This window comes from Oncorhynchus gorbuscha, linkage group LG01 (genome assembly GCF_021184085.1).
Source record: "Oncorhynchus gorbuscha isolate QuinsamMale2020 ecotype Even-year linkage group LG01, OgorEven_v1.0, whole genome shotgun sequence".
NCBI classification, from domain to species: Eukaryota; Metazoa; Chordata; class Actinopteri; order Salmoniformes; family Salmonidae; genus Oncorhynchus; species Oncorhynchus gorbuscha.
This window is the reverse complement of record NC_060173.1, coordinates 76,785,566-76,809,681: the sequence shown is the minus strand read 5'-3', so window position 1 is coordinate 76,809,681 and position 24,116 is coordinate 76,785,566. Positions and strand designations below refer to the sequence as shown.

At 42.9% G+C, this 24,116-nt stretch overlaps 1 protein-coding gene across 15 annotated transcripts in view; it reads left to right on the top strand.

Moving 5' to 3' along the window:
* LOC124042308 (bromodomain adjacent to zinc finger domain protein 2B-like) overlaps positions 1–24,116 on the top strand; it is an 85,498-nt gene that overhangs the window by 47,270 nt on the left and 14,112 nt on the right. For 8 of the 15 annotated variants that reach the window (XM_046360677.1, XM_046360689.1, XM_046360680.1 and 5 more), the window contains 17 exons: positions 3,481–3,668; positions 6,554–6,757; positions 7,799–7,960; positions 8,457–8,638; positions 8,908–9,087; positions 10,419–11,099; positions 11,894–12,479; positions 12,786–13,079; positions 18,411–18,471; positions 20,262–20,370; positions 20,707–20,808; positions 21,326–21,539; positions 21,632–21,724; positions 21,855–21,916; positions 22,203–22,268; positions 23,275–23,340; positions 23,809–23,853. In XM_046360677.1, the coding sequence (XP_046216633.1) occupies positions 6,592–6,757; positions 7,799–7,960; positions 8,457–8,638; positions 8,908–9,087; positions 10,419–11,099; positions 11,894–12,479; positions 12,786–13,079; positions 18,411–18,471; positions 20,262–20,370; positions 20,707–20,808; positions 21,326–21,539; positions 21,632–21,724; positions 21,855–21,916; positions 22,203–22,268; positions 23,275–23,340; positions 23,809–23,853 (3,069 nt within the window). In that variant the 5' untranslated portion in view covers positions 3,481–3,668; positions 6,554–6,591. The remainder of the gene's footprint in view (positions 1–3,480; positions 3,669–6,553; positions 6,758–7,798; positions 7,961–8,456; positions 8,639–8,907; positions 9,088–10,418; positions 11,100–11,893; positions 12,480–12,785; positions 13,080–18,410; positions 18,472–20,261; positions 20,371–20,706; positions 20,809–21,325; positions 21,540–21,631; positions 21,725–21,854; positions 21,917–22,202; positions 22,269–23,274; positions 23,341–23,808; positions 23,854–24,116) is intronic. The other 7 variants (XM_046360687.1, XM_046360690.1, XM_046360685.1 and 4 more) reach the window with 2 other exon arrangements.

The following is a 24,116-nucleotide window of genomic DNA, read 5'->3' as shown; positions in this document are numbered from 1 at the left end:
GTAAACACCAGACCTAATGATGTCATGTCATTTCCCACTGTAAACACCAGACCTAATGATCTCATGGCATTTCACACTGTAAACATCAGGCCTACTGATGTCATGGCATTTCACACTGTAAACACCAGGCCTACTGATGGCATTTCCCACTGTAAACACCAGGCCTAATGATGTCATGGCATTTCACACTGTAAACACCAGGCCTACTGATGGCATTTCCCACTGTAAACACCAGGCCTAATGATCTCATGGCATTTCACACTGTAAACACCAGGCCTACTGATGGCATTTCACACTGTAAACACCAGGCCTACTGATGGCATTTCACACTGTAAACACCAGGCCTACTGATGTCATGGCATTTCACACTGTAAACACCAGGCCTACTGATGGCATTTCCCACTATAAACACCAGGCCTACTGATGGCATTTCCCACTGTAAACACCAGGCCTACTGATGTCATGGCATTTCCCACTGTAAACACCAGGCCTACTGATGGCATTTCCCAATGTAAACACCAGGCCTACTGATGTCATGGCATTTCCCACTGTAAACACCAGGCCTAATGATCTCATGGCATTTCCCACTGTAAACACCAGGCCTACTGATGTCATGTCATTTCCCACTGTAAACACCAGACCTAATGATGTCATGGCATTTCCCACTGTAAACACCAGACCTAATGATCTCATGGCATTTCCCACTGTAAACACCAGGCCTACTGATGGCATTTCACACTGTAAACACCAGGCCTACTGATGGCATTTCCCACTGTAAACACCAGGCCTACTGATGTCATGGCATTTCACACTGTAAACACCAGGCCTACTGATGGCATTTCCCACTATAAACACCAGGCCTACTGATGGCATTTCCCACTGTAAACACCAGGCCTACTGATGTCATGTCATTTCCCACTGTAAACACCAGGCCTACTGATGGCATTTCCCAATGTAAACACCAGGCCTACTGATGTCATGGCATTTCCCACTGTAAACACCAGGCCTAATGATCTCATGGCATTTCCCACTGTAAACACCAGGCCTACTGATGTCATGTCATTTCCCACTGTAAACACCAGACCTAATGATGTCATGGCATTTCCCACTGTAAACACCAGACCTAATGATCTCATGGCATTTCCCACTGTAAACACCAGGCCTACTGATGGCATTTCCCACTGTAAACACCAGGCCTACTGATGTCATGGCATTTCCCACTGTAAACACCAGGCCTACTGATGGCATTTCCCACTGTAAACACCAGGCCTACTGATGTCATGGCATTTCCCACTGTAAACACCAGGCCTACTGATGTCATGGCATTTCCCACTGTAAACACCAGGCCTACTGATGTCATGGCATTTCCCACTGTAAACACCAGGCCTACTGATGGCATTTCCCACTGTAAACACCAGGCCTACTGATGTCATTTCAGTGATCAGTGGCATTTGGAGGTGTGCAGGATATGCACTTTTGTTTTCCTAAAGAAAAACAAAGGGCCTGTTTTACAAGCACATCAATTTGTCTGGCGGAAGGGGCATTACTTTTTATTGGCGGCATGGCAGGCACCCCAGGCAGGCAGCTGCATTGTGCGAGGGGTGATCTCTGCAAAACGTGTCTTTTGATTCAGACAGAGCCATTTCTCCTGGAAATCATCTCCTCACATTAGCATAGATGGCTACTTCTATGGGATCTGCAGCCTGCTGTTAGGAATCTGTGTGTCGTGTGTACTGCCATTTCTCACATGCTGTCAGGGGCTCAAGATGGGTTGCACATACACACTCCCAAGTCAAATGAATGTAGCTGCTCACGTGGAGGTGGTTCTATAGCAGCCGCAATACCAGCAGCCCTGTGACACGCATGTTAATCACCTAATAAATTCAAGCTAATTCTACCGCTAATCCCTCTAATATCATTTAAGGAAAGATTGGCCTCTTAAACACAGAAAATGCTGTCGTGCGTTAGGCTGTTTCTCATATTTTGTTTTCAATTCCCTGAAATGTTATGTTTAGTAAGTAATGAGGTTTGCGGGATTGTTTTAAGGAAACACCTGTCTCTGTGATTATTTCTGGAGACTTTTTTTTTGTTGACAGAGTGAAGCCCCTGAGACACACGTCCGTTGTCTTGTGCAGCACAAATGAATATTGCCCAAGAGGAAATCATTTCCGCAACGTTTCACAATATAATGGAGAAGTGGGCAGACATTTATGAAAGATTGTGTGTGTGTTAAATGTGTAAGTCATACTTCTATTTAAATCCAATCTAGTATTTTCTCATTCAGAGCATTTAATATTTAATTTGATCATTTAGCCTACCTTCTGCCCCATTTTATATTAAAATGCATTTGTTGGTTTGGTCAGAGTCTTCATGCAGTTTAGGAATAAAAAGTACTATCTTAAAGAATAGGTATGCGAGATTGTTTCTTTTATGATTTAAGGCTTTTGATTTAGAATGGACACACACGAACACACACTGCAGCGTGGTTTTCCCAGTGGCGCATGGCTGTAGCTTTCATGTCATTTGTGTCGTCTCATCAGTGGTGTCGGCGCAGTGGAGGCGATGAGGGACGTTACTTGATATTCAGCGGATAGCTTTGTCTCCCAGATGTAATCACCAGCAGGCCTAGCTGCCTCCACTGCAGAGGACAGTCACCGGGGGAGATATAGAAAATTGTTTATGTGTAATGATACAATAACAAAGAAGCTAAGACTGTAAAGAACAATCTGGAAGCGTGGGTAAAAGGGTGATTTTTCTTCGGTGGCATAAATACTCTACAAGCTGGGATATGTAGGGTGGTGATGAAATCAGGAAAGACTACTTCTAATGAATCGGCCTGTCTACGTTTTCATTTGGATGCTGGGCAGCGCTACTGAGGTCTGTCAACATGGGGATTGTTAGAGACGCCTTCATGATAGCTCTCTGCAAATGTAACTGTAGGAGAAGAATTGGGATGGAGCCACCAGTGTTTTCACTGTAGACCTTAGAGGAAAGTCTGCTGCATGAGCTGTGAATGACTTCAACGATTCCTGTGAAAACTGCCCATGTTAAAGGTTTAACATTCGAGTTAACAATCAACTCTGAGTAGCACCAGTTTTTACGTCTCTTATAAATGAGCTGTGAATACTCCTGTAAACCCCAGAGGGTCTTCTCTCTCTTTCTCTCTCTCACTCTCTCCTGCGTGCGGACGTACACGTGGTGTGTGTCCGTAATATGTGATAAAATACTTCTCCATATTTTCCATTGCTGCCTCAGTGGGAGCCTCAGTGGGAGCCTCAGTGGGTTAATTTAGGATATTCTCTTGCTAGTGGCCTTTGCTAAGCAGAGATATTGTTCAGGGGATAATTCATATGTTGTGAGGGCAGGAGTCTCAGTGTGGTGGGAGTGCCTGTTTTTAGCCCCCCCCCCCCCCCCCCCCCCCCCCCTACTATTTTCTTCCCTTGCCTTTTGTAAGTGTGTTGATTGGATTGTGTTTGACAGATATGGAGTCTGGAGAGCGGCTGGCTTCCCCATCGTCAGCCCCGTCCTCCCTGCTCATCACCTCCTCCACTGTCTCCTCCGCCGTCTACTCCCCGGCCCCTGCCCCTGTCTCGGCCAAGACGCCCTCCCCCAAGTGCAGTCTCACCCCCAGCCCTGCCACCTTGGGCTCCCCTCTCTCACCACCTGTGGTACGTACAGACTCTTTCTGTCGCAGACACACACACACTGATGCACAGATGAATCACGTCACATGCAAACACATTGGTTGCAAAATAAACACAATACAAATATTTTTGATGCTGGTTATATTTGATTATTTTCCGACTGCAAATGAAACAAGGAAAGACCATTCCTGAGTGTTAATTATGAGGGATCATTAAGAAAAGCATCGTCTTCTAGCCAGTTTCTCACTTTTTATTTCCTTACTGTTTGGCTAGAAATAAAAAAACATGTTGAATTAATGAATGCCGACAATTAAAAACCCTCTCTGTTTAAGAATGTTGCTCTTTACAATCTCCAGTTCAGTCGTGATTTGACGGGTCTGTCAGTCACCCCAGAGAGTGCTGCTGCCAGTGCCTTTAATATGTTTTCTCTGAATACTAATTGTGGTCAAAGCCATTATGCAGTGAGCAACGGTGATGCATAAACAGTCAGATTACCCTGACCAGAAAATGAAATGTACATTTCTCAAACTGTGATTTATTTTTTATTTTTCTCTCTTTCATGAGAAGAATTGCCAAAAATGTGTTTCTCTCATGCTGTTACAAAGAAAAAGCCATTAGAGATTCCTCCAAATAAGCTATTTTGGACGTAAAGCTGGAATTAAATGACGAAAGCACAGTGGCACCACTGAAGTCACGTTGCGGTTCTGAGAATAAAGCGAATTGAGTTATTTTGAGAGATTCTACACACACACACACACACACACACACACACACACACACACACACACACACACACACACACACACACACACACACACACACACACACACAGACACTTTGGAAAGCGAAGAAAATATATTATGTATCCTGTGTTGGTCACACTTTCTAAGTGATTGAATTACACTTGCATGCTATACTTATGGTATTCATTCATTCAATTACAGTTATCTCACGTAGTACTTTTCAGATTGTTGCGATGCAATTTTTAGCTACAAATTCTCAATCGGCTTCGGAGATTACTAACCTGTTTAGGTTGAAATGGGGAAACGGGTGTTTCATTTCATAGTGCTTTGAATCGATAATGGATTGGAAAATGTGTCTTTAAGCTCATACGTTGTTCCACTGACGGGCTTGATTGAAAATCTGAACTCGAGGTTTATCTGGCAGTGAAATGGATGATGATAAGGGAATTAATCGGTACAGTTCTTTTAAGGTCACAGATGCAATCAAAAAGTATATGTTGGTTGATTTGAATTGACAGGCAAGTAACTGAACTCTTATTTTTAGCATTTTCATGGCAAACTTGTGTGTATGCCTAACTAAACATATCTCCACATAATTTAGGCCTACATCAGTTACTATCTTAATAATACTAAAATGTTAGGGAAATAAAATTACAGGAATTACCTGCAGCTAATGTGGAGATGATAATTCTCCATTTATAGTTACCATTATCTGTATTAGTCACTTTCATTTGTATGGTTGTGTGTGAATATTTTATTTTAATAAAAAAAATAATAATAATGGGAAAGCTGAAATCACATGCTGTAAATTGTAATCGAGCTGCTTGGAAGATGGGTTTATAGACCAGTCACGAACCCAGTGGCAGACCATAAATGCTTCAATGTAGAATGCATGAAAAGAGGGATCAGTAATGGAGCGTTACGTTATATTTTTTGGAGATATGTTAGGTCAATTTTGGCCAACTATTGCAAAGTAGCCATGCAATTTCGGCCAACTATAACCAGTAATCTGTGTATATAAAGAGTTGAGCTTTTTTCTTTAGTCTTCACCCATATGTCATTATACCTAGTGAAAATAAACGGGCTAATAATATTTCGATTTTGTATTATTAAAATAAATCAAGTCAAGTTTATTTTTTTTATTTGAGGGATTTAGTAATGTTATGAGGAAATGTGTTCAGTCATGTTTTTGATTCATGCCCATCACCTGGCACATGGTACTGCCTGTTCGAACAGCAGGCACAGGCTTCTTTGCATGGCTGTGGCGCTAATTGAGTTTCCATGAAATATGCTACTTCGGTACTCTCTATCTGACTGTGAGAGAGGACAAAGTGGCTTGTCTCGCCAACACGGACATAGACTGTGTGAATATTAAAGTAATTTCATTTTCTTTTTCGTTTTTTTTGTTGTTGCTAGAATAGTCCGCTCAGTAACAATTGCCACGGTTTTCCCGGGAGTCCTGGGAAGAAGTGATCAGAAAGAAGCACTCTGTTCCAAAATGTCCCATTCACACTGATGCACTCTGTCAGAGATTTTGTGCTTCGTCTCTCTATTTTGTCAGCCTTCAGAGAGTAGTGGAGAAGCAGGAGTGATCTGTCAGGTGCATGGAGGAGGAAATGTTGCATTATCGGCTGACCAAATGTCCTGCGGCAATTTAAAAATACAGGAAAAACCCAAACATGAAATTAACATCCTTGCAAATAGGCCTACTTTGTCGTTTTTCTCGCCCACCAAAACTATATGCAGTTTTACTTTTATTTTGACAAGATTCTGCAAAATGTTCATGATGCAATTTTTTTTTATTGCGATAGTCATATTCAAACCGAGCAATAGCCCCAGGCACTTTAAACATGCATGACGATCTCACTCTGAATAGAATCCCAACTGCCTCTTACAACCATGTCTCATATTTACTAAAGCTTGTTTGAACAGATCAAGCAGAATCCGTGGGAGTCTTTCTCCTTTACACCCACTAACCAGCGTCTGTATTGATAACTCTTATAACACTCTCTTTCAACCAGAGGATGTTTGCTGACGATCCTTAAGGAGACTTCATACGGATACCTTTTATTTTGCTGTGGTGTTTCACCTACATGGCTTATGTATATTTGATTTAAATCCTACACACACACACTTCAATATGTCGTCTTCCTACTTCTCGTCTAGGAGACCTGTTTCGGGTGGCGGGCGATCATCATTTCAACATGTCTACGGTCTCAAGTGCCTTTCCCATCTTCAACCACCCAGCGTTTGGTCTGTACACTACCAGCTCAGGCCACTCAGAGTTTGGAGGCCTGGGGTCCTTGGGGATGTCTGCCTTGGCTGCTCACTCCCAGCTAGGCTCATTTCCAGGTATGAGAGTCTTTCCAGGTAGGGTAGCATTGAATTGCATTCTTTAGAAAGTGGATACACTATCCTAAGTTGTTAAATCTAGTAATCAGTGGTTTAGTTAGGGATTTTATGAGCTGAAAATGCATCAGTAATACACACAGTGAATCTCAAATGGCAACCTATTCCTTATATAGTGCACTGCTTTTGACCAGGGCCTATTCGTCAAAAATTGTGCACTACATAGGGAATAGGGTCCCATTTGGGACACAGTCATTTGATCAGTTCATTCTGCCTTCGGGGAGCTCACAGAATGTGTGGTTAGCCTCAGCCAACTCCCACAGAGAGCCCAGCTAGCATGCATCACCTTTATGGTATCGTCCATCAGTTCAATAGGCAGCATTCAGACTGACGTTTATAGATTGGGAAGGTTCATAGGACCACCTTGACCTCAGAGAAAAAAAGATTGGACACTATTACACTTTTGAAGTGATGTTTTGTGGCATTACATGATTTTTCTTTTGCTGTCATTCTCAGAGGAAAATAGTTTTGGTTAGCCTTCAGGAACAGTAGACAGTATATGGAGAATGTGAATATGTAACTATACTTTTAAACATTGTAATGTTCTTAACAAAAAAACATTACATTTTGTTGTACTATTCTAGAATCACAAATTATTCAGGAGTGTGTAGTTTTCAACTTCATAAAACGTGAATGGCTCCATTTTGAATTGCTTTTAGCCATTTTAACGGGAAAGCGTTTCTGCAAGGCTGTGTTTTTGCAGCTGTGAAATATCCAGCATGTTTGGAGCTCAAATGTGGAGCCATCCTCTGGGATGAGCTCATATAGTCTGTCTTTAATTTAGAAATTCTTAACATGTTTACAGTAAAAGGGGATGAAATCAGTCAGTGGAAAGCATTGGTCATCTGCTGAGATCTCTGTTCTAAGAGAAACCAGAAAGGTTGAACAGCAAAAGCGCTGACTGTCTGCAACAGTGTGTCATCACAGAGCTGGATTAAACAACTGTAATAACTGTGAAATCAGTCTCGCATGGATTCTCTCCCCTCTCCCTCTACACCCAAGAATGGTGGAGGGCAGCTGAGGCTCAGGGGCGTGGAGCTGCAGCCTTCTTCCCCCATCTCCTGGGGCTCCCGCCCATGTTCCTACCCCAACTCCAGCAGAGCCACGACCCCAGCCTCTTCCAGGCCCGCACCCCCAGCAAGAACGGACGAGCCACTGCCGAAGGTAGACTGACAGAAAGACTGATGCGCAAACACACACACTCCTGCCACACACACACACTCCTGCCACACACACACACTCCTGCCACACACACACACTCCTGCCACACACACACACTTCTGCCACACACACACACTGCCATATGTTTTCCCTACTCTGCAAGCAATTTAATGACGCAAGGAACTTTTCCCATAAAAGAGAATGATGTCCTTATGGGCACAGGTACAATATCAAATATGTTTAATTGACCTTGGAGGCAATAGGAAGACATGTTCATCCATAATTCAGTTTGTAAGCAGGTGCCGGGTGTCTCAACACTGAATATGTTAACCGGGGGATCCTCTCACTAATATAATGAGATTTTTCCTATTCGTAAGTGCTTTGGCAATTTCTGATAACTCATCATTTTCCAGAACTCTCGTCCTCTCCAATACTCACTACTAAAATGGTTGTTCGTAATGCATAGTTGTCTAACAGTGTGTTCTTGTCCTGCCCATAGGAGTGAATGGCGCAGTGAATGGCAACAGTGTCTCCACTGTGTCTGGGGGAATCTCCACCACCGCCACTACGTTCTCAACACAGGGGAACACTGAGAAACTGAAAGGCACCAACAACGGCAGTGGCAAAATCCGCATGAGCCACCAGGACATGAGCCAAGTGAAGGAGAAAACGAAAGAGGAAGTTAGTAGTGAACACCAAACACATATCTGGCAACTAATAATTATTAGGGCTTACTCCAGGTAAAACGAGTCCAAAAAAAAGGACTAGTTTGTGGTGAACACATCTGGCAACGTTAGTAATCCCACAAGGGTGAATGCACTACAGTGGGTTTATGGCTGAACTGAGTTGGACTCAGCTGGTTTGGGTTGAGACATCTGAGATGTTTGCTATGGTATTATGCGACCTTATTGACTGAAATGAATCCGTCACTGTTCCCCGTTTTTTTAAAGAAACTCTGCAAGAAACTGGTGGAGGCGTCCAGTGACAGCGAATCAGGGTCCTCCTCTGATATCTCCAGTGAAGGCTTGAACAGCAGTGAGTCAGATGACCTAGATGACGATGACGACGATCAGAGCAACGATAGCGACGATTCTAACTCGGCGAAGGAGAGCGTAAAGAGGAAGATTAAGGTGCGTTTCATTGTCACGTTAACTTTGGGACTTAAGGCACTTGTACGGTCGAACTGTCCGTGTTGGCTTGTTAGAACTTAGTAGCCATGTAGGTGGACTCATGCGTACACTATTTTAACCTTTCTGGCGCAGGCGTTCCTCTACCAACCCTCCTCAACAACATCCTGTGAAATTGCAGAGCGCCAAATTCAAAATACAGAAATGGTCATAATAAACATTCATAAAAAATACAAGTGTTATTATACATCGGTTTAAAGATTACCATCTTGTTAATCCAGCCGCTTTGTCAGATTTCAAAAAGGCTTTAAGGCGAAAGCATACCATGCGATTATCTGAGGACATCGCCCCGCATACAAAAGCATGAAAAACATTTTCCAACCAAACAGCTGCGTCAAGAAAGTCAGAAATAGCGATAAAATAAATCGCTTACCTTTGAAGATCTTCATATTTTTGCAATCCCAAATGTCTGTTACACAATGAATGGTCGTTTTGTTCAATAAAGTCCTTCTTTATATCCCAAAAATGTCAGTTTATTTGGCGAGTTTGATTCAGAAACTCACCGGTTCCAACTCGCCCAACATGCCTACAAAGGATCTAATACGTTACCTGTAAACTTGGTCCAAACATTTCAAACAACGTTTCTAATCCAACCTCCGGTACCCTAAAATGTAAATAATCGATACAATTTAAGTCGGAATAAACTGTTTCCAATACCAGAGAAAAACGAGGAGCCCGCTCTCATTCACGCGCACCAAAAGACTAGAGTCCACCTGAGTGACACTTAGAAAGAATGACTACTTCTTCATAAAAATAAATAAAAAAAGAACCATTTCTAAATACTGTTGACATCTAGTGGAAGTCATATGAACTGCAATCTGGGTCCTAATAATTTGGCTTCCCCATAGAAAAGCATTGGAAAATCCAATGACCCAAAAAAGTCCTCTGGGTTTCAGCTGCCTAATCAGTTCTGTTATACTCGCAGACATTATTTTAACAGTTTTAGAAACTTTAGTGTTTTCTATCCAATACCAGCTTCTGGGCCTGAGTCACCTCAGTCATCCAAACTTCTAAATACTGCCCCCTAGTCTTAAGAAGTTTTATTAACATGTCATGTCTCTGTGGTTTGTCTTTTGAAATTGTTACACTTTCCTTGTTCTAAGCACACCGTGATCCTCTCTATGAATGTGAATCTCAGTTAAATGTCAAAGGCAGCTCTGCTAGTGGGTGGCGTGCTGGGTGTCCGACCTTGCTGCCCATCAGGGCTGCCATTGTTGGCTGGGTGAGTCAGAGCTGACGTGACACTGTCCTCCTCCCCCTCTTCTCTCTCTCAGGGCCTGACACAGAGCTCTGCCGACAGCAAGAAGAAGAAACCCCGCGCCGCTGAAGGCGAGGAGGCTCGGGACAGCCGGACTGCTCTGCTTCAGAAACATCCAGATGAGGCCTTTCTCCATTCCCTCCACTACCCGCTCCATCCCTCACCACAGCCCCCAGCACTGCTCCAGTCCATGGCCCTAGTCTTCCAGAGCTCCAGGACCAGGGAGGAAGAACTGAAACAACACACCAGTGTGATCCAGGCCACAGGGCGGGCCAGTATTAAGCCTTTGGCTCTGGTCACACAACCACGCAGGGAGGCCTCATCCTCTCCTCAACCCGTCAGACCCTTCTCCCTCTCCTCCTCACCTAAATCGTACCCCCTTTCTTCCTCACCCAAACCAAACGCAGTCTCTCACTCTCCCAAGCCCCTCTCCCTCTGCTCCTCACCCAAGCCCCTCTCCCTCTGCTCCTCACCCAAGCCCCTCAGTTCCTCACCTAAACCCTTGTCTCTGTCCACCTCATCCAAGCCTCCCTCTCGGTCTTCGTCCCCAAAACCACCCACCCTCTCGCCCTCGCACAAACCCAAATCTCGAACGGCCTCCCCCAAACTCCCCAACCTGTCTGACAGTATGAAGGCGGGCGGCAGAACCTTCTTGGATGAAACCTTGTTACACATCAACAACTTTAAATTGAAACAGGCGAGTCTAGTGTACTGCTGTATGCAAATTATTTGCCTTTTCATGGTTTTGTGGTCTGTTTTCCACTCATTAAAAGCAGACTATTCGATTGAAGTCTTTCCCCAAAGTAATGCTGATGACATAAGTTTTTTTTGTTGCCAAACACGCCTTAGAATTTCTGATATGGATATTTAATAGCTCCCTTTTTTCTTTTTGACTATCATTGTTTCTGACGTGCAGATTTGAAAAGGTCAGCTGGGTTCCTCTCCACAGGAAATGAAACGTCTAAGCACTGTTATCAGCGGTTTGATTGTGCTTCATGTCGGCTCGCCCTGTACACGACTGAAAGTGACAATGCAGTTAGCTTTATTGGAAATACTTCACTAAAGCTGACACGCAATTAACTCCGTACTGCTTTAGGAAGCCCATTGCTATCCAGTTATCAAAATGGAGAATTTTTCCTTTTTCAAAGGATTCAATTATTATTGTTAATCTGAACAGTGGTGATAGCATGTCAATCTATAACAAAACCTTTGCAACGGGATTTTAGTACAGCCAGAGTTTAGTAGAGGTATCTCAAAGAAAACTGAACAGAATAAATGAGCAAGGATTGTGCCGAACAGCTTTGTGTTCATTGTATACCTTTTTCGACACAGACTTGTTTTTAATATATTTAATGTGGGGAGACCCTCTTTCCCATTGTCATTCTCACTGAGCAATAATACAAGTGCATTCCTTATTACTAGCACCTTCATTCACAATCTGCTCGTATAATTACTCTCTCCCCTACTCTCCTTTAACCATTCCTCTCCCAGGAGCACTTCAAACAGGCCTTCCCTCTTCCACTGACCCATCAGGATCTGTTCAAGAGCCCGAAGAAAAATAAAATGGCTGTCTCATCATCCTCGTCACTTCCACCGCCCAAACTGTCTCCAGAGACCCTGAGCAGTCACACGCTCCCTTCTCCTCATACCAACAACTCCAACCTGTTCCTGGCCACCTCCTTCCTGGGCCCCCACCCCAACGGGGTGATCCATAGCACGGTGCAGGATGCCCCCCTAGCCCTCATCACCAAGCCTCGCAGTATCAGTCAGAGCAGGAGCACCAACAACAAGTCTCTCCTGGCTGCCACCAGCCCGTCCTTCTCCATGCCTGTCAACCTGAGCACTAGGACCAAGGAGCACAGTTCCGGAGGCCTGGCCCACAGAGCTGGGAAGAGCAAAGCCCAGCACAAGGATTTCCACAAGGGTAAGGATCACCAGACCCACCTGGTGCAGTCCCTGGTGGAGCTGTTCCGGGCCACAGAGTCGGACATCCCTGACAGCAAGGACTCGGAAGACTCCTTAGAGGACGATGAAGATGATGACGACGATGAGGAGGATTCCGACGACAGCCTATCAGGTTAGTCAGTTGAACACGTTAATGTAATGCAGTGGGGGAACAGCACTTCATTCTGGTGTTACTTTAAATGCTTCATCACCTCGTCAGATACAGATTCAGTAGATACTCTGAAGAGTTTCCTTCAACCAGCCTGTTGTTTTTAGTCTATGGCTTGTCACAAATGGCACCCTATTCCCTACATAGTGCAGTACAACAAAAGGAATAGGGTGCCATTTGGGATGCTGCTTATGTGTGGTTTGATGCGAGATGAATGTTAATTGAGATATGACTTATCAAGTCCTCCACTCCCACTGGTGTCCCCTGCAGAGTCTGAGAGTAATGTGGAGAGCGACTCGGACGGCTCTGAGGACAACGTGAAGGACCTCAACGAGACCACCACAGACCCGGAGGCAGAGAGGAACCCTCTGAAGCTCACCAAAGGCTCCTCTTCTCTACTCAACAACACCTCCTCTGGCCTCTCAGCCAGCTTCTCCCCTCTCAACCTCCAGGTCATCAAGGCAGCCGGTGGCCTGCCCACCCCAGCCATAGTGACCAGCTCTGGGGCCTTGGCCTACCACAGCACCCCCTCCTCCTCCTCCACTCTCTGCCCCACTCCACCAGGTACCAATTGAAATCTCATCTCTGCTCTGCTCTCTAACCAGTGCACTACTCTCATGGCTTATGTCCCAAATTGCACGCTATTCTGGTCAAAAGTAGTGCACTATATAGAGGATAGGGTGCCATTTGGAAGGACTTGGTCTTGGGCCTTGAAGCTGTTTGTTGGCAGTGCAGACTGTTATCTCCTTCCATTTGCTTAGTCAGATCACCAAGTCCAGTCCCGTTCAGGGGAAACAAGGCAGCTTTTTTCCCCAGCAGGAAAACATTGTTCAGCTAATCTCTCAGAGCAAAATAAGATCTCTGGTTAAAAGTGTTTGCGTCATTGTTTTGATGACCCAGAGCAAGCATTTGAGGCTTTAGTTTACCCTGGCTGGCATATGTTTAACCTGTTATTGTAGCAGCTCAAAACACTGGGCTGGCTCAGACCATGTGACTACTGCAGTCTGAGGGCCTGTTTCAAATGGCACCCTATTCCCTATGTAGTGCAGTACTTTTAACCAGAGTCCTATGGGCCCAGTCAACAGTAGTACACGTACATGGAAAATAGAGTTCCATTTGGGATGTAGCCTGAGTCTCTTTTTCCTAAATGCTGCAATCTTTTGAGTTTTCATTCCATTCCCCAAAATCATTCCTAGCTCTATTACTTGATATCTATTTTGATATGGTCAGTTTGACAAGGAATTTTGTTTTCAAATTATATACAGTACCAGTCAAAAGTTTGGACACACCTACAGTACTCATTCCAGGGTTTTTCCTTACATTTTTACTATTTTCTACATTGTAGAATAATCATGTTTTAAGCAAAAAAAAAGTGTTAAACAAATTTATTTTAGATTTGAGTTTCTTCAAAGTAGCCACATTTTTCCTTGATGACAGCTGTGCACACTCTTGGCATTCTGTCAATCAGTTTCATGAGGTACAGTAGTCACCTGGAATGCAGTTCAATTAGCAGGTGTGCCTTGAATTTATTTCTTTAATGCATTTGAGCCTATCAGTTGTGTTGTGACAAGGTAGTGGTGGTATACAGATGATAGCCCTATTTGGTAAAAGACCAAGTCCATTTTATGGCAAGAACAGCTCAAATAAGCAAAGAGAATGTTACGCTCGTCGTTGTAAGAATGGTCGGACCAAGATGCAGCGTGGGGTAGGTTAATCATATTTAGTAATGATAACCAGCAACAAAACAAGAGAACCAACGAAACGTACATCCTTGTAGGGCTCAACAGCAACAATACAAAAACAAGATCCCACAAACAGGTGGGAGAAGGCTGCCTAAATATGATCCCCAATCAGAAACAACGATAGACAGCTGCCTCTGATTGGGAACCATACCAGGCCAACATAGAAATATACAAACTAGAGTACCCACCCTAGTCACACCCTGACCTAACCAAAATGGAGAATAAAAAGGATCTCTAAGGTCAGGGCATGACCGAGAAACGACAGTCCATTACTTTAAGACATGAAGGTCAGTCAATTCCAGGGTTTTTCTTTTCTGTTTACTATTTTTTAATTGTAGAATAATAGTGGAGACATCAAAACTACGAAATAACACATGGAACCATGTAGTAACCCAAAAATATAAAATATATTTTATATTTGAGCTAAAAGTATTATTATATTATTGATTGACTATCTGCAGAGTTGGCTCCAGGTAAATGTTGCAATTCCTGGACCTGTGACCAAAAAGCTACAGTTGAAGTCAGAAATGTACATACGCTTAGGTTGGAGTTATTAAAACTTGTTAACAACTACTTCTTGTTAACAAACTATAGTTTTGGCAATTTGGTTAGGACAGCTACTTTGTGCGTGACACAAGTAATTTTTATATCAATTGTTTACAGACAGATTATTTCACACATAATTTACTGTATTACAATTCCAGTGGGTCAGAAGATTACATGCACTAAGTTGACTGTACTTTTAAACAGTTTGGAAAATTCCAGATAATTGTCATGGCTTTAGAAGCTTCTGATAGGCTAATTGACATCATTTTGAGTCAATTGGAGGTGTACCTGTGGATGTATTTCAAGGCCTACCTTCAAACTCAGTGCCTCTTTGCTTGACATCATGGAAAAATCAAAAGAAATCAGAAAAAGAATTGTAGACCTCCACAAGTCTGGTTCGTCCTTGGGAGCAATTTCCAAACACCTGAAGGTACCACATTCATCTGTACGAAAGTATGAACACCATGGGAACACTCAGTCGTCATACCGCTCAGGAAGGAGACGTGTTCTGTCTCCTAGAGATGAATGTATTTTGGTGCGAGAAGTGCAAATCAATCCCAGAACAACAGCAAAGGACCCTGTGAAGATGCTGGAGAAAACCGGTACAAAATTATCTATATCCACAGTAAAACGAGTCCTATATCGACCGGAAAGGCCGCTTAGGAAGGAAGGAAGAAAGCCACTGCTCCAAAACCACCATAAAAAAGCCAGACCACGGTTTGCAACTGCACACGGGGACAAAGATCATACTTTTTGGAGAAATGTCCTCTGCTCTGATGAAAGAAAAATAGAACTGTCTGGCCATAATGACCATTATGTTTGGAAGTAAAAGGCGGAGGCTTTGCAAGTCAAAGAACAACATCCCAACCGTGAAGCACGGGGGTGGCAGCATCATGTTGTGGGGGTGCTTTGCTGCAGGAGGGACTGGTGCACTTCACAAAATAGATGGAATCATGAGGATGGAAAATTATGTGGATATACTGAAGCAACATCTCAAGACATCAGTCAGGAAGTTAAAGGTTGGTCAAGCATACTTCCAAACCCCAAGCATACTTTCAAAGTTGTGGCAAAATGGCTTAAGGACAACAAAGTTAAGGTATTGAAGTGGCCGTCACAAAACCCTGACCTCAATCCTGTAGAAAATTTGTGGGCAGAACTGAAAAAGCGTCTGCGAGCAAGGAGGCCTACAAACATAACTCCGTTACACCAGCTGTCAGGAGACACAGGCCAAAATTCACCCAACTTATTGTGGAAGGCTACCCAAAACATTTGACCCAAGTTAAACAATTTAAAGGCAATGCAACCAAATACTAATTGAGTGTATGTAAACGTCTGACCCACTGGGAATGTGATGAAAGAAATACAAGCTGAAATAAATCATTCTCTCTCCTATTATTCTGACATTTCACATTCTTAAAAATAAAGTGGTGATCCTAACTGACCAAAGACAGGGAATTGTTACTCGGATTAAATGTCAGGAATTGTGAAAATTGGAGTTTAAATGTACTTGGCTATGGTGTATGTAAACTTCCGACTTCAATTGTACATATGGGTAGTACCAAAAGAAATGATCTAATGACTGTTTCTTTGCAGCAAAATCTGCAGAGCTGGGAAGGTTTATATCCCCCATATACTGTATATAACGTTCTATTGTTTGCAAGAATTTTGCTTAATTTAAATAGAAACATCTGTTTTGAATCCAATATTGTTTTGCGTATCAGTTCATAAACCATGTGCCGTTGGAATTGGTACATTGAAAACTCTTCCCAACTATTTTGTAATCTATATGGCACAGCTGTCAATTTTTTGGTCCTCAAATGAAACTGTTATACTTTTTATTTATCACAATTTTCTTTAACCAATTTTGGTCTTTAACGCAGGGCTGACAGACAAGTTCCTTCCTTTCCCCCTTCCCTCTTACCTCTTCCATTTTTGCGGTAATGCTGCAGTTAGTTGGTTGTAAATTTGGGTGGAGCAGACATTTTAATAGTTTTTTTTTATTTTAATCATTTAGTATATTGAGTTTAACCACAATATTTGTTGAATGATTTGTTATGTCTTTTCTGGTGGATTAAACTGAAATTGCAACCAACTTTCTGTGGCTTGTTTTTAAAAATAGAGATATTTTGGAGATGATTTCACTTTAAAATATCTGAAAGTGAGAGGTTGTAATCTGAATAAAGTGAAAAATGAAATTCTTGAACATGGGGTGAGACCTTCTTACTAATCTTCTAGAGAACCAGTTCGGATTTAAATATTACTTTTTGTATGCCCTGACGCCTTTAGTGAGAGGTCTAATGCTTCATTATTTAATCATTTCTGCCCTCCAAATTTATATTTATTATATTAATAGGCCCTTTTAGGCAATTTCTATTAACATTTATTGGAGTGAGATCATTTCTTTCTTTTGGGATATATCTACCAAGTATGTCCATCACTGTCAGACCATTTTATTGGTAATGTAAAAGTTGTCTTTTTTTAGTGATCCAATACATTATATAGTAAGTACACTTATCATCATTTGGTTGTAATCCAGAGAGGTTAGGAAAACGTATCTAGATCCTCTATTAGGCTGTGGAAGGATCCAAATGATGGATTTAAAAGAACATGAATCATCAGCATACAATGACACCTTTGTTTTTCAGCCCTGGATCTCTAACCCCTTGATATTATTGTTGGATCTGATTTTAACAGCTAACATTTCTATGGCCATAATAAATAGATATGCCGATAGTGGACTACCTTGTTTTACTCTTAACAGTTTAAAGGTTGAGGTTGCCAACTTGAGGTTGCCAATTTTTACTATTTTACACCTAGGGTTACTATACATAACTTTGACCAGTTTTCTAAGAGATTCCAAAACTGAAATATTCCAGGCATTTATATATAAACTCCAGTCGTACTTCATCAAAAGCCTTTTCAAAGTCCGCTATGAATACCAGGCCTGGTTTCCTAGATTGTTCATAGTGTTCTATTGTTTCCAGGACTTGTCTTGATATTATCTCCAATGTATCATACATGTAAAAAAAACTGTCTGATTTGGATGAATAATATCAAAATAAAAATATCCCATATACCACCCAGTTAGCTTTATTTTATATAATATATTATACTTGGTCTTTCTGATCCTCTATGGTACAGTTTATTTCTATCTATCTGTACTGTTAGTCTTTCCATTTCCTTTGTTAATATGGACTCTTTTGACCTAAATTGCTTTTGTTTCAAAGATGACTACTGAATTGCATGGCCTCTAAAAGCACATTTAAGTGTCCCATACAATAAGGGGATCAATTTGACAAGCTATTAGTAATCCTGCATTGATGTGCCATTTTTTAAAAACCAACAGTGGTTAAAAGGACCCTATGCCTTTTCCGTGGGGAATGTTTCTTTGTTTTATTCAATCGAACCAAACAGTCTGAAATGTTCTTGAAGTCCCCCTTGTATGGTGGGTAGAGTTTTCGAGACACTGTTTCCCCCTGGGCAACTGAATTGACGCAGGGTTTTCTTATTTTAGAGTAAGGGCACCTCTGGCAACCCGACAGGGTTTCTGCATTTGCTCAGGTCACAGTGGATCTGTCCGTTCTAATAAATCCCTTCTCTCTCCCAGGATCAGGAAAGAGAAGAAGAGTGACAGATGAGAGGGAGCTGCGGACACCTCTACAGTTTGGGTAAGCTATAACACAATCCACACTACTCTGACGGTCACTGGTACCATGTACTGTACAGTAGGTGGCACAGTTAGTTTTGACACCACCCTAGTATGATATGATGGTGTACTGATTTCCTCTGTCCCTCGAACAACATGGATGGTGATAAATAAACACTCCAAGGAGCCAAATCCTAGTGGATCCCCAATCAGTGAGGTTCCTTTTTCCAGAGCAGTGATGAGACATTGTCAACATGATGGTGGTTAGAGGGAGCATAGAAAACCACACCACATCCTCCCTCCCTCCCTCCCTCTAAGGCCTGATAGTAAGGCAGTTGCCAGGAAATGAGGAGCTGGTTCAGGGATAGTCGTGGGTTAACTACATCCAGTCTCAATACAGACACAAAACATTAGCAGCTCCAGCACTGCCCCACCATCGCCTCCTAAACCCTGCACTGCCCCACCATCGCCTCCTAAACCCTGCACTGCCCCACCATTGCCTCCTAAACCCTGCACTGCCCCACCATCGCCTCCTAAACCCAGCACTGCCCCACCATCGCCTCCTAAACCCAGCACTGCCCCACCATCGCCTCCTAAACCCAGCACTGCCCCACCATCGCCTCCTAAACCCTGCACTGCCCCACCATCGCCTCCTAAACCCTGCACTGCCCCACCATCGCCTCCTAAACCCTGCACTGCCCCACCATCGCCTCCTAAACCCTGCACTGCCCCACCATCGCCTCCTAAACCCTGCACTGCCCCACCATCGCCTCCTAAACCCTGCACTGCCCCACCATCGCCTCCTAAACCCTGCACTGCCCCACCATCGCCTCCTAAACCCTGCACTGCCCCACCATCGCCTCCTAAACCCTGCACTGCCCCACCATCGCCTCCTAAACCCTGCACTGCCCCACTCAGATCAGGGTGTCTTTCATTTCCCACAGATGTTTCTCGTCAGCTGGTTCTGAGGGGAAAGAGAGGTGACAGTCCCCTGCTCTACAGAAGACCCGGGCTGCGTCCCAGATGGCACCCTATTCCCTATATAGTATACTACTTTTGACCAGGGCCCATAGTCCACTACTTTTGACCAGAGACCTATCCCAGGAGGTTGGTGGCACCTTATTTGGGGAGGACTGACTCGTGGTAATGGCTGGAGCGGCATCAGTGGAATGGTATCAAATACATCAAACACATGGTTTGATGCCATTCCATTTGTTCTGTTCTAGTCATTATTATGGCATCCCCTCAGCAGCCTCCGCTGTGCACTTTGTAGGGAGTAGGGTGCCATTTGGGACGTGTTTCCCAGGCCTTTTCTGTTAGATGGCATCTGACCAGACACACTGAGAGAAGTGTGGTGTTCTGCTTGGCAGATGTCCATTCAGTAGTCTGATTACCTTTGGAGTCATACAAGGCACATGGGGCTGCCAAGCCATGCTGTACAGAGGGCACAGCTGTAAAGCGGGCTCGTTTAGATAGTTGACCTCAACAACATCTAGGTATCTGAAGGATTGGCAGCAAGGAAAAGAGAGTCTCACAACTCTGGCTGACAGAGGATTATGTCAAATGAAAATATACTGTAAAAGGTGGTAGCACAAAACAAATAACTGTTCAAGTTTCCATACATGGACCTTTCAAAGATACAATACAGTACAATTTATACAGCACTTGTCTCGTCTTTTACTGCCTAACAAAACTTGACGGTGTTGTACGTGATTGCAATGATTTATGGGTCCTGCACTGGATTGCCATCTCCAACCGATGAATGTGAGTGTGTTCCGGTGCATAGATTACTGAAACCTCCCTCCATGTTAGGTGGCAGAGAGAGACACGTATACATAATGAGACAGGCCGTCTGCAGGGAGATGTGGCGTACTACGCCCCGTGTGGGAAGAAGATCCGGCAGTACCCTGATATCATGAAGGTAAGACCTTCCCTCACAGGTCACGAACTTCCTCTCTACTATACCGGTCTTTTCTCTCTTCTATCCATCCTTATAGGTGTATCATTTAATACATATCAAATACAATTTAAAGTATTTAAAATATAAATTTTATTAAATACAATTTGTTATTTAATAATATATTCATTATTGAGTAGTTTACTTATTATTATTATTATTATTATTATTTTTTACATTTTTCATTGTCTCCAGATTTTGTTCAGGAAACATAATTTACATCCAAAACCATTTGAAGTTGGTGTAACTTAACACTGATCGTCTGTCTCACCAAGGCCTCATTTATGTTCTTCTTTGTAGTATCTGTCCAGAAATGGAATAAGTGACATCACACGCGATAATTTTAGCTTCAGTGCAAAAATAAGGGTTGGCGACTTCTATGAAGCCAGAGAAGGACCCCAGGTGACTGTTTAATCTATCTATTGACTGTTTTCTCTCCACCCACAGAGCAGGGTCACCCGTAGCCTAAAGTACTGTATGTCATGTGTCAACGTTACATTCACAGGACGTTCTATTGCTCTGTCATATCAAGGCCAAGTGCACAAAGTAATAGCCAGATAAAGGAATAGTCCACTCAGACACTCTTTTAGTATTCTGTTAATTTAGTCCACTGTTAATACAATCGACAAATGTTTTGCTTGTCAGCAGTCAAGTTTGCAAGATAGGGCACATGTAACAACAACTGAGTAAGAAGAACTCCACGATGTATGACTTGATGTATGAATTGAAGCTTGACAATGATTTGTTTAGGCAAGGGGAAGAAGTGTGTGTGTATATATGTATATGTGTGTGTGTATATATATATATATATAGTATTGTCATACTGAAGGTTCTAACTGGCTGTCCCCCTCTCCTCTCTCTCCTCTCTGTCTCCTCTCTCCTCTGTCTCCTCTCTCCTCTGTCTCCTCTCCTGCCGAAGGGTTTGCAGTGGAGCTTGTTGACTGAGGAGGAGGTGATTCCTCGGATCCTGGCCATGGAGGGGAGGCGCGGGCGTCCCCCCAATCCTGAGCACCAGAGGACGGGTGACGAGAGCCCCCGGTCCAGGCGCAGAAAGGGCCGACGCCCCAACGTCGGCAAGGCCGACATCTCAGGCGCTACTGACGCCAAAGTTCTACGCAAACTGGAAGCTCAAGGTGGGTTCAGTTCTTGCAAAAATCACGGAGGTTTCTGTAAAGCTTCTGGAACCTATAGGACTGAATGCTAAAAATATCTCATTTTGTTGCAGAGATGGCTCGGCAGGCAGCCCAGATCAAGATGATGAGGAAACTTGAACAGCAGGCCATGGCACGAGCAGCCAAGGAAGCCAGGAAACAACAAGGTACAGTACACTAGTGTTGTTCTGTGAAAGCTGCTTTTGTGACAAAGCCATCCTGTTCTCTACCATAACACAGCAAGTACACTATAACCCACACAGTACAACCCTAATCTCTGTTTTCTCGCTCTCTCAGCAATCATGGCTGCTGAGGAGAAGCGGAAACAGAAGGAGCGAGTGAAGATTTTAAAGCAGCAGGTAGGTAGTTGCCATTGTCATGTAATTTACAAAAGCTACATTTTCGGATGTATCTGTTCACAAGGTGTTTTTGATCGGAAGGCTTCAAACACGCATGACATTCAGGAGTGTTTTCTTCCAGGGTGAAAAGATCCCAAGCAGAGTTAAAAATCTTCTTTAAAGGGAAGATGCTAACCTTCAAGATGCTATACTGTCTTAATCTCCATAAAACGACTTATACAGCCCCCCTGTTCTAACATGCATGACTATAGATTTAATTCATTTGATCTCCCCATCTTTTAACCAGGAGAAGATCAAGCGCATTCAGCAAATTCAAATGGAGAAGGAGCTCAGAGCGCAGCAGATTCTAGAGGTTGGTCCAAATCGGTTTTTACAGAAAAATTCCTTTTTGCTGTTGGCAGGAGTTTTCTAAATCAACCAATGGCTTTTGCTAAATTATGTGGCTGCACTTTTTCCAGTTATGTCTCCTATTACATGCTTAATTGGATTTTCACAAAGTGCTATTGAATAGTAAAATCTCCTCAGACCGTGATGGGATTCAACACAAAATGGCATCTATAAGACAATAGTCGCTAACAGTTTAGCACGAGTAGGAGAAACAGCTATTTTCCATGCACGGCGCTAATAGAAGCACCAAAGTATTTTAGCTTTACTAAATCAAATTTCAGTTGACACGGTTGGCAAGTCTCTCTTAACAGGATTCCTCTCTGCTTGTAATTACATAGTGAAATTTGGCTTAATTTATTCTGACTTGCTGCTGGTATTTTATAAGCACTAAAACAAGTTTGTCTTTTTAGTGTTAATGGGAGGAATTAATTATCTCAATGCACATGATTACAATATTTTATGCTTGACATTGCCAGCAAGTGTATGCTGTGAGTAAGACTAGTTTTAATTCATTATAAGAAATTAATGTAAAATATAATTTCTGGAAGAATTTTAGGATACATATACCATCCCCTTTCTGCTGTGAATTGAGCACTTCTATCTATGTTTGACATATAGTTACCTCACTGCCTTGATAGTGTTAGTTAGTGTAGTTAGTAGAACCAAAACAATCTAGATTTTATGTGTCTATCCCTGCATGTTTGTTTTTTTGTGAAAATTGTCTTGATTTTAGTTCATCAAACAATGAAACATTATAGCCCTTCTACCCGACAGGAAATCCCAATTAGGCTCTGGTAGGAACAAGCGCTATGCCTAATCATACACGAGCTCAAAAGGATTTAATCTGTGTATTTCTGTCTGCCTACTGTATTTATGTACTGCTATCGACGTATAGTACATGTGCTGTTGCACGAAGTGTTGAAGCTGCTGAGGTTGTTCTGTTGCATGACCTGTAGACCTGTTTTGCACAGACTAAAAGGAAAAAGACTGAAGAAGCGGCAAATGCCAAAATAATGGAGGCTGAGAAACGAAATAAGGTTAGTTTAGATGTCCTGTTAAAAGAATCAACCATTAATTTGTGGCCCACTCCTCCTCCCACTGTTTGCCTAGAGTCATACAACCTCTCTCCTCCCGATTCCCAATCTCCTCCTCGCACCTCATTGCCTCCAAGGGACTGCTTCTCCGGGTTTAGGGAAATCTCCTTGACACCCAGAGCAGACCTTTTCCATGTTAATCAGTGTCATAAAGGACAGTGCATTCTGTCTCTGCTTCCTGCGCGTGTCTAGAAATGGCTATGGCATTTCCATTTCACATTAGATCCAACCTGCCCGGGCTCTTTATGCCCGTCTGTCAATCAGATTAGTGAGGGATTTGAACTTCCTGTCGAATAAATCAGAGAAACTTCATCCGTTTGTCAGCTGCTTTCTTTTTCTTTTCTTTTTTTGATGATGGAAATGAGGGGTATGTTTGGATTTTCAATGTTGTTTATCTTTTCCCCTTTAAAGGAGAAGGAGATGAGAAGGCAGCAGGCAGTCATTTTGAAGCACCAGGTAGGCATCGCTCTCCTGCACCACACGATGCCCAAAGCCCATTTCCACTTTCAATTCTACTGGAATCTTTTTAGAAAAGGGTCATGTTTTTTCTCCATATAACTACTTGACAGTTCACTGTTCAATTCTCCATATCGCTTTTTTAATTTCAGTTTTGATGACCCTAGCTTGTCACTCTTCCTGGGTTGGGTGGGGGGGGGGGGGGGGGCCTTCTTATATGAACTTGGTTTATATGAGCCTGTGATTTCTGTTCCGTAATACTT